The 16,381-nt window shown below is 51.5% G+C and overlaps 1 protein-coding gene across 6 annotated transcripts in view; it reads right to left on the reverse strand.

Annotated features, from left to right (window-relative positions):
* ADAMTS7 (ADAM metallopeptidase with thrombospondin type 1 motif 7) overlaps nt 1-16,381 on the reverse strand; it is a 57,134-nt gene that overhangs the window by 13,230 nt on the left and 27,523 nt on the right. For 5 of the 6 annotated variants that reach the window (XR_012330236.1, XM_073801313.1, XM_033852051.2 and 2 more), the window contains exons 9-13: nt 3,445-3,589; nt 2,811-2,903; nt 2,284-2,429; nt 754-923; nt 382-515 (exon numbers count right to left, since the gene is read on the reverse strand). Coding sequence is in view for 5 of the 6 variants with exons in the window: in XM_073801313.1 (XP_073657414.1) it covers nt 382-515; nt 754-923; nt 2,284-2,429; nt 2,811-2,903; nt 3,445-3,589 (688 nt within the window). In the remaining variant the exon portion in view is untranslated. The remainder of the gene's footprint in view (nt 1-381; nt 516-753; nt 924-2,283; nt 2,430-2,810; nt 2,904-3,444; nt 3,590-16,381) is intronic. The other variant, XM_073801312.1, reaches the window with a different exon arrangement.

A 16,381-nucleotide genomic window follows, 5' to 3' on the forward strand; every position in this document is an offset into this window, starting at 1 on the left:
CCTTTCTACTATCGCAGAGGAAACCACTGCTGGGGGTCATCCAGCCAGCAGGGGGTCGAGCTACCACCTGAGCTCTGGTTTCCGGGCCGGGGCTGGGCCGGTACGAAAGCCAGCATTCAGAAGCCATGGCGGGCAGGCCATGGTGCAGAGGCAGAGCCTGGGGGTGAGGCCCAATGATACGGGGGCTCCAGTCCCAGGAGGAGCAGGGAGGCTTTGCTGAGAGGCGATGGCAGACCATCAAAGGGCTTCACTGGCAGAGCGGGGAAGCGCAATGGTACAGCCTGGGGAGGGGGGCCAGAGGGAAGCAGGAGGAAGCCAGAGGAGACCTGCCAGGGGGTTGGGGAGGGCAGTGCTGGAGACTCTCTTCCTAGCTGGGCGCACCTTGCAGATGCCGTTGATGCAGAGGTCACGGCTGGCCTGGCCCTGGTAGCAGGGGGTGCCATCGACCACAGCGTCCCGCAGCTTCTCAGCAAAGTACTCATTCGAGGGCCGGCAGTGCAGCTCGCAGGGGTTCACTGGGGGCCCAAGCAGAGGAGCCGTGAGGGGCAACCAGGGCAGGGCAGGAGCCACGGAGGCCACCGGGAAGACTGCCTCCACGATACCCATCAGTGGCGGGCTGGGGGTGCAAGGCTGTCCACGGGAGCCAGGAGGGAGCAGCAGCCCCGGCAGACAGTGCCTGTATCACTGGGCAACCTTGGCCCTTGGATCTCTGCCCTTCCAGGCCTCAGTGTCCCTGTGGGCAATAGGACTCACCGTCATTGACCACGGGCACCCACGTGTGCAGCTGGCCCTTGTAGAGCATAGCGTCAAAGTGACTGCACTGGACTTGGCGGAAAGAAGGGCGGCCGGCGGGGCAGGCCTGCAGGTTGCACAGGCGAAAGCGCTTCCGTTCACCCACGCAGTATTTGCCCTTGTATTTGGGCCTGTGGGGAGAGTGGGGTGGGGGCCAGTGAGTGCCGACTGCACACCCGGATCCAGAAGTGGGCCCTCGGAGCGAGCGGCTCCTCCTGCACCCCTAACACCCAGAGATTCCCGCCGTCCACCTCCGTTCACGCTGCTCTCCCTGTGGGTCGCCCACACTCTGGTCCAGACACAGGTTCCCTGTTTGAAAGCATCTCAGGGGAGGTGGCAGCAGGAAGCCTGGGCTCTGCCCCTAACCTGCTGTGTGACCTTGGCCAAGTCTCTGGACCCCTCTGGGCCTCAGTATCCTCATCTATAAAATGGGACTGGGGCTGCCTCTGCAGAGCGTTGTTCAGAGGCTGGGCCAAGCTGCAGACATGACTGGCTGAAGGGGCCTCTCCAAGTCTCCAGCCCGTGGGACCCAGAGTCCTGACAGCCCATGTGTCAGCAGATGTGTTCCTGGTGGCAGTACCCCAGCCCAGGTCAAAAGGAAGCCCCCTTGGCCCTGGCCCAGCTGAGGGGTATGCCCCCAGCATAGAGCCTGAACCCTAACCCCACCCCGTCTGCCCCCAACCCAGCTCAGGCCTAGAGGCCTGGAGGCAGGGTGGGGTATAAGCACGGGGCCCTAGAAGGACCTGGCTCTGAATCCCATGCCCACCCTGGGGCAGCCTAGTGAAGTGGGCTCATCCAAAGGTGCCGGGCATCCCCTCAGTCTACAGTACAGCTGGCCTCTCTGCATCTCCCTGAATCTTCACCTCACCACTCTTAAATGGGGAAACTGAGGCCCAGAGAGATGAAGTCACTCACCCCAGGTCACACAGCACCCCTCCCAGGCTGACCAATTCTCCCAGCTGTCCCCAGTCTCATCTTGGACCCACTTGTACCTCAAATGCCACTAAGTGGCTCTATTTACTGAGCGCTTACTACGAACTAGCTGCAGGGCTTTACCTGCATTAATCCTCTACCAGATGGGCACTGCTGCTGCCCCATCATATACTTTCTCTGGAAACTGAGGCCCAGAGAAGGGGTGGAGAGGGAATTTGAACCCTGATCCATCTAAGGTTCAGGGTCTAAGCTCTTAGCCACTGTCCTCCCTGCTTCCCTCCCACCAGCTGCTGCTTTGTTGTGTGGCCTCTGATGAGTCCCTCCAGTGTCTGGGCCTTGGTGTTTCCCTCTCTGCAATGGGGTCAGCAGTGGCGACTCAGTCAGCCTCCGGGGCACTCCTAGAAGTGACCCGAGGTGGCTCTGGACACTCCAGGCTTGGCCTCCATGGGGATACTTCTGCGAGTGGGAGGCTGGGACAGAGCCAGTGTCCCTGCAATCGCCGACTCTGCTCCGGGCGCCCCATCCCACCTGCCCCGGGAGCCCCGGCCCCGCACTCACGCAGGCTGCGTGCACTGCCGCTCGGCACTCTGCACGCCCACGCCACAGCTCCGGGAGCAGACGGACCAGGCGCTCCAGCCAGACCAGCCACCGTCCACGGCCTCGGGCCGGAAGCCCATGGGAACGCACTCCCCATTCAGACACCACTACCGAGACAGACAGAGGTAGAGCAAGCCCACTCCAAGCTCCTCACCCTAGTGAGAACAAGGTGGGTGGGAGGCCTGGAAAGGCCCAGAGGGGAAGGACCTAAGGGCTGGGGGAGGCCCCCTTCCAGTCGCCCAACACCTGGGCCCCATGGCGGAGCCGAGCAAGGAATAAAATAAGAGTCCACATGCTGACTCTTCCGAGCTGAAGGCACTTTGGAGAATTGCCCAGTCAAGCTCTGCCCCAAAGCCTCCATTCTGCAGATGGGGACTTGGGCCAGAGAGGGCTGGGGTTCTGCTAAGGGCATGAGCGACCCCAGAGCACGGACACAGCAGGGAGTCTCACCTCTCACCCCCTCCGCAGCTGGACTGGCGAACCCCTACCTTGCTCTCCCCGCACCTGGTACCATCCACAGCTGCATCGAGCTTGGAGTGACAGGTGGTCCCCACGGAGCACCAGAGCGTGTGGCAGACATTCTGCAAGGAGGAGGGCAAGGGCCATACCCTCACCTCCTCCTCGGCGCCACCACCTGCCCTGCCCCCTCACCACCCCCACGAGACCCCTGGGAACCCCTCCTTGGGGCTGGCACATGGTGTAGGGGGTCCTGGGCTGGGGCCCCAGGCTCGGGTTTGTGGCTCAGGCAGTCCCCAGCTCACCCACACCTCTCCCAGCCTCAGCCTACCCGTCTGGAAACACCCTGGTTAGAAGCCGCAGGGTCTCTGACATGCCCATGGCCATCACTTTGGGCGATCTTCCCCAGGACCCCGCAGGAGAGGTTTTATTTTACCTCTTATGATCCAGCTCCAGCAGGTGAGGGCCTTGCCCAAAGTCCCATGGTTGGTAAATGGTCCACCCAGAATGCAGACCCAGGTCTACGGCCGCCCAACCCTCGGCCTCTCCCACAGGCCACTTTATGTCTCGTGGGCATCACGTGCGGGCCGAGCCCAGGCTGGGTGGGGTCTGCGGGCTGCTGAGGGCTGCCCTCCTCCCCCGTGTCCACACAGGCCCCACACTCACATCCATGTCATCGCAGAAGGCAGAGTAGGCCCCATACTGGAGGCGACACTGGTGGCCCACGTCATAGAGGACGCCAGGTGGTATCGAAGGGAAGTCGATGACATCCTTGGTGGGAGAGTCATCCAGGCAGAGGCCCCACCCACGGCTGCAGAGATGAGACAGGAGTATGAAGTGAGGAGCCACCTGTCCTCTGGGGCAGAGGGCGCAGCCTGAGAGACCCATCAGGGAGGCCGCACCAGACCAGTTGTGGAGGGAAGGTGGGAAGGGGCTTAAAGCCCTAAACTTACAGGAAAACTCCAGCCTCCTTGCTCACCTATCCTATTCTTTGACCTAAGCTAGCAGGAAAGACCCTCCCAGCCTCTCCCATCCATCTCCAGGGCACTCCAGCTGGCTAATCCCCGCTCCCCAGTGCCAGGCCTCTCCACAAACTATTCCTTCCACCCACGACACTCTCCCCACTCCTCCACTGGTGAAGCCTCTTTCCCCAAGATCCAGCCGAAAGGCCCTGCCCTCTGCAGCCTCCTGGACCACTAAGCCTGCTCGGAGCTCCTGCAGCCTCCACCCCTCTGTCCACGATCTGGAGAGCATCACATCACAGCTGATACAACAGCAGGCCTCTGAGAGCCCCGCCCTGGGCTGAGACCTAGGGTCATCTGTGGGAGGACCAAGGCCTGAAGGCTGCCCCCCGTCCGGCCGCCAACCTGGGAGAGAGCCCAGTGTCTGCCAGCTTGTGTCACTCCCCTATTTACTCCTGTCCATCTCCTGCCAGGACTCCCTGGCAGTGGCAGGAGGGAGGCAGGACCTATGGGACTTGGGGTCCCAGGCTAAGCAGGGTAGGGGGAGGCAGAAACCCCCCAGTTTTCCAGTCTGGGAGGCTTGAGGGTGGCTGGTGCCAGGTCAGGGAGCCAGGATGAGCAAAGGATCCTGGTTAGGACTGAGGGAGGCACAGGAAAGAAAGGCAGAGGTGATGGATGCTGGGGTCTGGCCAGGAGGGAAGGAGGAGACACTACGGGCCACAGAGAGGACGAGAAATAGGCCAATTTGTAGGCCCGCGTGAGGGAAGGCTGGGGGCAGTCAGCCACTGGGATCTGGGAGTCCAAATTTCAGAGGCAGAGGTCTGGGAGCTGCGAGCCCAGGCCAGGGTGGGTGGTCCATGTGGTCTCCCAAGTCCCCTGGCTAGTGGCAGGGCCCGGGCTCCACCAGAGCTTCAGGGAACAAAGCCTCAGTGACCAGACGCCTGCTGAGGACCCTGGGGGCCCCTCCCCACCCAGAATCACCTGGCCCACCTGTGTTAGCTAGAAATGGACCCTGTAAAATGGGCGTCGGGCGAATGAGCAGGTGTGGGACCCAGCTGTCTGTCCCGGATCGCCGCAGGCCAGGCCAGCCCCGGGTGCTGAGCGGGCGCTCTCCCATCTGCCGCTCACAACCCCTCAAGCAGAAAACTCTACCACCATCTCCTTCCACTTTCAGGGCCCAGGGCAGTGCGTCCCTTGCCCTGAGTCACGTGGGAGGGCAGTGATGGTCAGGATGTGATGCCAGGCCAGGCTGCCAACGCCCACGTGTCCACTTGCTAGGCTGCCCTTGGTGCAGAGCTCCTCCCATCCGATCGTGAGCCCGCCTCAAACACTTCACTCCAAACAGAAGCTCTAAATCATGGCAGCTGAGGTCTGGCAGGGAGAAAGGAGTCTTCTGATTGCTGGCTTCAGCCTGCGGGCTCCCTGCGCCTGCACCCGGGGGCAGAGCATCGGCTGAGACGGGGAGGAAGGGGGTGAAGGGTCAACCTGGCCCCGGGGCTCCTCCTTTTTGCCTGGCAGGACACAACTCAAGATGTAGCTGGGGGCTTCACCCACTCCTCTGACTCAGACCCAGCCAGGGAGCTCCTCTGACTGGGGTCCAACGTGACTCAGCCCCACACCAACAGGTCCCAGGCCACATCCAGCCCTTCAGTTTTCCGGCCGGGACCCGGTGCTGACATGCCATGAATCAAGCTTCTGTGGCCTCTGCTGGGCAGCCAGGGCGACCACAACCTCTCAGGGCCATCCTATATGTGTGTGCGAGGTTGGGGGGCCTGAAGGGTCCTCGTAGGGCCCACCACCAGAATCAGAGCCACATTCAGGCCCAGATGCTGACTGGAAACCCCAATCCTGCCCTGCTACAGATGCTGTGTGGCCTTGGGCCATCCCTTACCCTCTCTGGGCCTTCACATCCTCATCTACAAAAGGCTGAGGCAGCCTATGGGATCCCAAGCAACAGAGGTATAAATAGCAGCATCTACTTGGGAAAAGTCACACGGGCGGCCGGCAGCCGGCCCTTCTTCCTTCCTCTGGTCGGCTCACTGCCAGGCTCCCCGTGCTGCTGACATACGTCAGCCCTTCCCCTCGGGGCCCCTCCTCGCTCTAATTATAGTGGGCTGGGCAACCCCACATGGGGTCAGAGCAGACAGCGGGTGGCTCCAGTCGGAAGTGTCACTCCCACCTCAAGGGCTGCAAAGAGCTGCCCATCATCTGGGAGAGGCCTGTGCACCCCCTCCCCTCGCCACCCCTGGGGGCCTAGTCATGGAGTCGCCAGATGGTGGGGGCAAGGGCCCGACACACGATAAGGCCCGCCTCTCTCCTTCCAGAAATCCTGGCTGCGAAGGCATGAGAGAACAGGGCCTTCCCTCCCTGGCCCCAGGTCCAAGTAGTAGCTCAAGAAACGAGAGGTCCCTTATGAAACAGCAGGGTCCCTGAAAGCAGCTCTCAGTCTAGAAAGGCTCTTCAAGTTCTTCAGGCTGACGTCTTGGACTGGCCAATGACCACAGGCCCCAGAAGCTTTCCTCCAGCCCCACCACCACCTCTTGAAGATTCTCCATCCCACCCCACGCTCCCGCACTGCCAGCCCTGGGCCACGCTGTGCACCCCACCTAGAGCACCCTTCTTCCTCAGGGTGCTGCAGCAGTCCTTAGAGGGCAGCTCCGCGGCTCCTTCTCAGAGGTGACGTCCCTGCCCCTCTTCTCCAGGTTCCTACAGACCCCACAGGCCTGTCTGCCACAGTGCTAATTACCCGGAATTGTCACATGTCTGTGCCCCCCAGATGGTGAGGGTCTTGAGGACAGGGACACAACCTCCTCTACCACTGTCCCCCTGAGCACAGTTTGAGACCAAGTGGGATTCGCCAATGTCTGGGTCTGTGTGGCCTAATAAACATCTACTTGCAGGGAGCCGAGGAGTGTCACATCCAGTGGGGAAGGGGGGGCGGTCTGAGTGCCTCTGAGACACCCTCGAGCCCTGGAAACACTGCCTGACTCCACCTGGCGCCTTCCTTCTGTGAATCTTGCTCATTCTGGCCTCCATCCTGTCTAGGTGGGACCTGTCCTGTCTTCTGTCCCACCCCCAACAAGGAGACAGAGGGCGGAGGGGCTAGAGGACAGGTTGGTACCACATTCTCCGTCTGAGCACCCCCTCCCGCACCTGTCCTGGGCCTCGTGATCCCCTCCTGCCTGACCCTCCAGGATGGAGAGGTGAGAGTGCGACCACCCTTGGGGAGATGAACTTCTCCTCCCTCCCCAGCTCCCCTCCATCTGCCGCGCCTGTATCTCTCTTTCCGCCTGTATCTCTCTTTCCGCCTGTATCTCTCTTTCCGCCTCCTTCCAGCTCTTCTCAGTGCCAAGGCTCCGGGAGGCCCTGGCTGGCTCAGGGTTTCGCCCTCTCCTCCCACCCTCACCCCAGGCCCCAAGCCAAGTCCTTCACGCATTCCAGCAGCTGAATGAAGACAGAGACATATCTGTCCATCTGTCTGTCCTGACAGAAGTCAGGCTGGGCGGCACCCTGGGTGGGGGCAGCTGGGAAAAGCCCTCAGGGTACTGCAGGGGCGGCTACTCTTCTGATTTCCCAGCCCTTCTCTCACTCTTGACTCCTATGTCGGGAGGTGACAGACCCTTGGGATGGTTTTCTACCCAGCTTTCCCTGCGCGGGCCACTTCTCTGCTTCAGCTCCTAGTCACTTATCACTTGGTAACAGTGACAACAGTCACCAGGCATTGAATGCTAACCGTGTGGCCAGTGTTGTGCTACACACTTCACATGTGTGCTCACTGAATCCTCAGGGCAACCCAGGAGGCAGTCCCGTCATTATCCCCAGTCTTTGAGGCTTAAGGCTAGTGTAACTGTCTGCCAACACAGGTAGAAACCTGGCCCAGAGTCCAGGGTCTTAACATCAAGCTCAACACTTCTCTGCTTCTAGTCTCACTCTCCACCCAGTTATCCCTCTCCTATCAGAGGCCAGAGTCCTTGCTCTCACATCCATAATGAACCTGGCCCCAGTGAATGGCCTTCTAGAAAAATATGGCTCATTGAACAGACACAGATTTATTTCCACTCCCTTCCAGAGCCCCACTAAGATGATAGGAAAGGAATAAACAAGGCATAAATCCACAAGGACAAAGGGCAAGACAGAGGTGATGATGGCAGATGGAAGATGTCAGCAAAAATTCTAGAAGCTGGAAAGCAGATGATCGAGTAGCAGCTGACTTACCACAGCAGTGAATGCTGAGAGCCAGTCCTGCAGGGAGAAACTACCCAGAAGTGGGACACTGGAAGGGCTCAGGAATCAGGGTCCCAGGGAGGGGACCTGGAGGCCTGTGCATCAGGAAGACTGAGGACAAGAGCCTGGCTGAAAGTCTGTAAGACCCACTAGATCCCCTTCCCAACCCTATGTAGCCAGGCGATGGCCACCTCCCTGCCTGGCAGAGGGCCGGGGTCACTCTCGGGGTGATCCAGGAGATCTGGTCCAGGAACACCAGGCACAGTGGAAGGCCTGAGGCAGAGGGACCTACAGAGAAAAGTCTACATGAGGAAGGCTGAGATAACCGCCAAGCTCCTTCCCCATTTGGATGCCAGAACGCTGTAGCCAGACTTACACCTTCACAGGAAAAGACTAGAGAATGCCTCTCTGGGGCAACAATCACTCAGAAAAATGACCCTAGATACTGACATTTAAAGATCTCCCAAAGAAACAGCCCCATCCCCACCAGTCCCTCAGAGGTGATGTGGAAAAGTGCGGCCCAGTCCACAGACCTCCCAACTCCACCCCAGTGCCTCCTTCCGCGGAGGGAATACAGCCATGCCATCTTAAGAAAACCTATAACATGACAGAACGATTTAAAAAAATAACTCGAAGGAAAGAAAGATATTACAGGGAGCAAAAGAAAAAAAATCCACATAAATAATAACCTCAGAAAGATAAGATACTCTACTCATGGAACTAGAAGAGGATAATAAAAAGGAGTATTTAGAGAATAAGAAAGTTCAGGAAAGTAGAAGTACAGTAGGAAAAAAATTTTTAATGTAATAGAAGGATTATAAGGTAAAGATAAGGATGTCTTCCAGTAAACAGAAAGAGATGAAAAAAGTAAAAAAAAGAAAGGGAGAGAATAGCTGAATATGAAGGGTTCCAGAAGGAGAAAATAAAAGCAAGACGACTATCAAATAAATAATAAGAACATTTCCAAGAACTGAAGGACATGAATTTTTAGATGAAAAGGGACTACCAAGTGTCCTCCCAGAATAAAAGTAGACCAAGGCACATAATTGCAAAAGTTCAAATCACCAAGAGAAAAAAAAGAGAGAGGGAGACACAGACAGAATATTCTCTATATTAAGAGAGAGAGAGAGAAAATCCTAAAAGTTTCCAGACTTTTTAAAAGGTCACATACAAAGGTTTGGGAATTAGACTGGTATGAGACTTGTCAACAGCAGTGTTGGAAGCTAGAAGACAAAGGAAAGACACCTTTGAAATTCTGAGGGAGAAAGACTTCTAACTTAGAAGTTGCTATCAAATGATCAGTCAGGTATGAGGGAAGAATAAAGACAAGCAAACATTTTAAGACAAGCAAACCATTCACCTCCATACGCCCCTTCTCAGAAGGCTACTTGAGAATATGCTCCACCAAAAACAGAAGTAAACTCCTCTACAAAAGGTAAGCAAGAGATCCAGGAAACAGAAAGACCATGCGTGACAACTTCAGGGGAGCAACAGAAAGCACCCAGCTTAGACTGGAGCAGAAGGACAAAGGGAAGTTTTGGGGGATGTCCAGGAAAGAAGGAAACTGTTAGACGATGGGGCAGGGATTGCCTTCTGGAAAACTGGATTAAGAGACATTCTGTAGAATTGTTGGAGGATACGGAAGACTTAGAGAAGCAAAGAAAACTAGGCAAATAAAAAAGTGGTTCTTAAAAAGAGAACATCATTTTGTTACAACGCTTGGTTCGGCATTATCGATACAATCCTAATAATGAAAACACTGAACGTGGATTTAATCAAGATATGCTAACAGGGGCTTCCCTGGTGGCGCAGTGGTTGAGAGTCCGCCTGCCGATGCAGGGGACGCGGGTTCGTGCCCCGGTCCGGGAAGATGCCAAATGCTGTGGAGAGGCTAGGCCCGTGAGCCATGGCCGCGCGTCCAGAGCCTGTGCTCCGCAATGGGAGAGGCCACAACAGTGAGAGAGGCCCGCACACCGCAAAAAAAAAAAAAAAAAAAAAAAAAGATATGCTAACACGATATTGGGATGTGATGGCAGGGGCAAATGTGTGCAGGAAGTGACACAAGGAGGTTAAATCCCAACCTTCCATTGTACAAGTCATCTGATAATATCTAAATTGAAAAATCAAGAAACAGCACTCTAGGAAGGCTTTTGGGAAATATGAAAGTAAATAAGGTAAGAAAAAGCTAAAAAGGATGAAAGTTGGAAGTGGCTGCCCAAAGAATGGAGGGTGGGGAAGAGTGCAGCAGGTGATTTAAAGCTCTGCTACTGCCGTCTCGAACTCTTAATGTTTTTGAACTTGTGTCTGTTAAGCGAGTTCTGATGGAACAAGAAGCATGTGCGTGAGCAGGGGAGATATGCGATGTCTGTGTCCTCTGCTCCTTGCCACCTCATGAGCACAGCATCCCAGCGGGCCCATGATGTGGAGGAATTCAGTGAGACTCTAAGCAAATGGAAAATAAGCATGCTATGTCTAGGACAGCCCCAGAGGCCATACTTTGCACGACAACCAGAACTTGCTTCAAAGGCAGAAAGAAGGCAATGATGTTTTAAGAAACAGAAAGGACCAGGGAACTCTATAATCTTTTGTTATTTGTGTTACTTCCTTGTACCAGCCAACTACTGCACTGAAAATGATGGGCTAGAAGGAAATGTAAAGATAGTTCCACTTCCTGTCAGTTCTTCCTCACTCATCAGTAAGCCAAGGCAGAGAGTATTGGGAGAATGTGTGCATGTTATGAAGTGAAATAAAACCAGTCAAATTAGTTTTGTGCAGTATGTCCACCGTTCTGGTAAATATGAGCTATGAAATACGAATTGCATCATTTTGGTGATTCCACATATGAGTTCAATGTGCCTATATTTGCATTTAAAAATTGGCACTGCATAAAGATGAATGGTAAAATTTACGCTAATCATTTAGAAATAAAGACTAAAAAAAAATAGAAAAAAAACAATAAAAAAGATCAATAAGAGCTGGACCCTCACCCCATATAAGGAACAAGCTCGACACCCCCCTCAGGGAGTGAGCAAGCAAGGGAATCTTCTGTTTGTTTATGCTCCCCCCTGTTGCAGCAGGGGCCCCCATAAAGCCTTGCCTGAAAAAAAAAAAAAGAAAAGATAAACAAAATTGATAAACCTTCAGCCAGGCTCATCAAGAAAAAAAGAGAGAGGGCCAAAATCAGAAATGAAAAACAAGTTACAACTGACACCATGGAAATACAAAGGATCATAAGAGACTACTACGAACAATTATATGCCAATAAAATGAACAATCTAGAAGAAATAGACAAATTCCTAGAAATATATAATCTCCCAAGACTAAACCAGGAAGAAACTGAAAATAGGAACAGACCAATTACCAGTAATGACACTGAAGTAATTAAAAAACAGAAACAAACAAAGGAACTCCCAACAAACAAAAGTCCAGGACCAGATGGCTTCACAGGTGAATTCCACCAAATATCTAGAGAAGAGTTAATACCTATTCTTCTCAAACTATTCCAAAAAATTTCAGAGGAAAGAACACTTCCGAACTCATTCTATGAAGCATCACCCAGATTCCAAACCCAGACAAAGGTATCACGAAAAAAGAAAATTACACACCAATATCACTGATGAACATAGATGCAAAAATCTTCAACAAAAGATTCGCAAACGGAATCCAACAATACACCATGATGTAGTGGGATTTATCCCAGGGATGCAAGGATGATTCAATATCTGTGAATCAATCCATGTGCTACACCATATTAACAAACTGAAGAATAAAAACCATATGATCACCTCGATAGATGCAGAAAAAGCTTTTGGCAAAATTCAACAACTATTTATAACAACCCCCCCCCCCCAGAAAGTGGGAATAGAAGGAACATACCTCAACATAATAAAGGCCAAATATGACAAACCCACTGCTAACATCATACACAATGGTGAAAAAACATCATAGTCAATGGTGAAAAGCTGAATGCATTCCCTCCAGGATCAGGAACAAGACAAGGATGCCCATTCTCACCACTTTTATTCAACATAGTATTGGAAGTCCTAGCCACAGCAATCAGACAAGAAAAGGAATCCAAATTGAAAAGGAAGAAGTAAAACTGTCACTATTTTCAGATGACATGACACTATACATAGAAAAATCCTGAAGATGCCACCAAAAAACCACTAGAACTCATCAACGAATTCGGTAAAGTGGCAAGATACAAAATTTTTTTTTAAATGAATTTATTTATTTATTTTTGGTTGCGTTGGTTCTTCGTTGCTGTGCACAGGCTTTCTCTAGTTGCGGCGAGCGGGGGCTACTCTTTGTTGCAGTGCATGGGCTTCTCACTGCAGTAGTTTCTCTTGTTGCAGAGCACAGGTTCTAGGTGCGTGGGCTTCAGTAGTTGTGGCACGCGGGCTCTAGAGTGCAGACTCACTAGTTGTGGCGCACAGGCTTAGTTGCTCCATGGCATGTGGGATCTTCCCGGAGCAGGGCTCGAACCTGTGTCCCCTGCATTGCCAGGCAGATTCTTAACCACTGCGCCACCAGGGAAGTCCCGCAAGATACAAAATTAACATACAGAAATCTGCTGCATTTCTATACACTAACGGTGAATTATCAGAAAGAAAATTAAGGAAACAATCCATTGACCATCGCATTGAAAAGAATAGAATACCTAGGAATGAACCTACCTAAGGAGGTAAAAGACCTGTACCCAGAAAACTGTAAGACACTGATGAAAGAAACTGAAGATGACATAAACAGATGGAAAGACACACCATGTTCATGGATTGCAAGAATCAATATTGTTAAAATGACCATACTACCCAAGGCAATCTACAGATTCAATGCAATCCCTACCAAAATACCAATGGCATTTTTCACAGAACTAGAATAATTTTAGAATCTGTATGGAAACACAAAGACCTCGAATAGCCAAAATAATCTTGAGAAAGAACAGAGCTGGAGATTTCATGCTCCCTAACTTCAGACTATACTACAAAGCTACAGTAATCAAAATAGTATGGTACTGGGAGAGGAATCAAGATGGCAGAGTAGAAGGATGTAAAACTCACCTCCTCCCCCAAATACATCAAAAATACATCTACAAATGGAACAATTCTCACAGAATACCTACTAAACACTAGCAGAAGACCTCAAACACCTGAAAGGACAGGAAACACCTTCACATAACTGGGCAGGATGAAAGGAGGGGGAAGGAAGCAGGATGGGACCTGCGCCCCTGGGAGAGAGAGGTAAAAGAGGAAAGGTTCCTGCACCCTGGGAAGTCCCCTCACTGGGAGATCAACTGAGACAGAAAGGGAGCTACAGAGGCTTGGAGAAGAGCAAAACAACTGGTTTGCGGCAGGCAGAACAGAGAGAGACCTGCACAGACAGTCCACGCCACCACCCTGCATGCTGCAGCCTGAGACAAGAATCTGCTGGTACAGGAGGGGTCTCAGTGCTGAAAATTGGGGTTTAGAGGAGACCTGGAGAGAGGACTGGTGTTGCCTGTGTGGAGACAGCCTGAAGGGGCTGGAATGTGGTATGGCTGCAACCAGGGCTGTTTGCAGAAGAAGCCCGGGCCTGCCATAGAAGCAATGCACCATTGTTGAGTGGTGAGCAAAGGGAGGGGTGGGGCCGCCATAGCAGCCTCTTTCTCCATGCCCCAGCTGCCACCTGGGTGGGCCCACACACACCAGCCACAGCCTTGGTGGGCTCCCATGCCAGCCACTGCCTTGGCGGGCTCCAGGAGCAGGTGCCAGTGGGTTGCCCATGTGCAGAGGTGGGGTTGAAATCACAACTGAGCCCCAGTGACCGCATGACTTATGAAGCAGGGCTGAAATCTTTCCCCAGCTGTGTGAACTGCAGATGTACACCTCTGCTGCCAGCTTTGTAAATTCAGCACCTGTGGGACATCCGAGCAGACAATGGGTGCTCCTGCGGCTGGGACGGGTCTGGCCTTAGGAGCTGTGGGCTTTGTGGGCACTTGCATGCAGGGGCTGGGCCAGGCCAGGATCTGAGCTGCCTCACTCCCACAGCAAGTCCAGGTGCATGACTACTGCAGTCCTGGGACCTGACTTCAGTGGATCTGCACTGGTGGCCTTGTGAAAACAACGCCTGAGAAACACCAGGGTTTATTGATGTCATTCCCATGTTTGAGGCGGGGCCAAGGGCAGTGCCAGCAACAGTGGACTTTGTGATCCCACACAACAGGTGACACAACAGAGCATGCACACCAGTGGATGGCTCTGACACAACAGAGCATGCACACCAGTGGATGGCTCTGGCTCCTCTCCCAGTGGGAATGCTCCAGTCCTGCCTACCTTACACCTCAGCTCAGAAACGGATCTGGGGGCTTCTATTCCAACGACTAGGGAACAGTTAGACAAGGCAGTGACCACCACAGAGCAAAAAGGAAGGCCTTGCTCAACATCCAATGCAGGCTCTAGTCACACCTACTATCAAGGGGATAATGGCCAGCATACACTGAAGAAAGAGGTGGTGGGCATTCATACTAAAAACCGCCCTTGCACCAAAAACTTATTAAACCCACAGAGGCTACACAGGGCCACTCCCACACAAAAACAGCCCTTCAAGACCACAGTAGATAACTGTTTCTCCTAAACTCAGAGCAAGAGAAATATAAGTAAAATAAAGAAGCAGAGGAACCGCTCCCAATTAAAAGGTCAAGAGAATTGCCCTGAAAGAACAATGAAACAGATCTCTTCAGTCTAACAGACACCGAGTTCTGAAAATAAGAGACCTATGGGATAATGCCAATCTACGTATAATATGGCTCCCAGAAGGAGAAGAAAGAGAAAAGGGGATTGAAAATGTATTAAGAAATTATGGCTGAAAACTTCCCAAACCTAAAGAGGGAAGTAGATATCCAGGTACAGAAAGCACAGAGGGTTCCAAACAAGATGAACCCAAACAGACCCACACCAAGATATATTATAATTAAAAGTTGAAGAGAGGATTCTAAAAGCATCAAGAGAAAAAGAGTTGGGGAGGGGGAAGGGTAAGCTGGGACAAAGTGAGAGAGTGGCATGGACATATATACACTACCAAACGTAAAAACGATAGCTAGTGGGAAGCAGCCGCATAGCACAGGGAGATCAGCTCAGTGCTTTGTGACCACCTAGAGGGGTGGGATAGGGAGGGTGGGAGGGAGGGAGACGCAAGAGGGAAGAGATATGGGGACATATGTATATGTATAACTGATTCACTTTGTTAAAAAGAAGAAACTAACACACCATTGTAAAGCAATTATACTCCAATAAAGATGTTAAAAAAAAAGAGTTAATTACAAAAGAACCCCCATAAGGTATCAGCTTATTTCTCTACAGAAACGTTGCAGGCCAGAAGAGAGTGGCAAGATATATTGGAAGTCCTGAAAGGGAAAAATCTGCAACCTAGTATACTCTACCCAGCAAAATTATCATTTTTAAAATTTTCAATTATCACAAGCAAAAACTAGAAGAGTACAGCAATACTAAACCTATCATAAAGCAAATATTGAAAGGTCTTCTCTAAATAGAAAGAAGACTTCTAAGAAAGAGAAAATCACAATTGGAAAGTAAATCACTTAAATAAGTCAGTACATAGATTTAAAAAGAAATCAAAAAATTTCTGTGAAAGAGATGATAACCACAATTAACAATAAAAGGATGAACATGAAAATGTAAAAGAGGACATCAAAATCATAAAATGTGGGTGAGGAGAGTCAGAAAATGTAGGGTTTTTTTCCTAGAATGTGTTTGAGCCTACATGACTACCAGTCTAAAACAAGTAGATACAGGAAGGGGATAACATACTTGAAGAACAGGGTGACCACAAATCAAAAACATACAACAGATTCACAAAAACCAAAAAGAAGAGAACCAAAAAGAAGTATAATACAAAAGAAAATCATCAAACCACAAAAGGAAAAACAAAAAGCAAAAGAAAGGGACAAAGAAGAAATATAAAATCAATGGAAAAACAAGGTTTAAAATGGCAATAAATACATATCTGTCAATAATTACCTTAAATGTCAATGGACTAAATGCTCCAATCAAGACACAGACCAGCAGACTGGATTATAAAACAAGAGCCTACAATATGCTGCCTACAAGAGACCCACTTTAGGGCAAAGGACACACATAGATTGAAAGTGAGGGGATGGACAAAGATATTCCTTCATGCAAAAGGAAATGTCAAGAAAGTAGGGGTCACAACACTCATACCAGACAAAATAGACTTTAAAACAAAGGCTATAAACAAGACACAGAAGCAACCTGAATGTCCATCGACAGATGAATGGATAAAGAAGATGTGGTGTGTGTGTGTATATATATATATATCTGAATCACTTTGCTGTACATCTGAACTAACACATTGTAAATCAATTATACTTCAGTAAAAAAATAAATATTAAAAAAAACAAA

This window comes from Tursiops truncatus, chromosome 2 (assembly GCF_011762595.2).
Source record: "Tursiops truncatus isolate mTurTru1 chromosome 2, mTurTru1.mat.Y, whole genome shotgun sequence".
NCBI lineage: Eukaryota > Metazoa > Chordata > Mammalia > Artiodactyla > Delphinidae > Tursiops > Tursiops truncatus.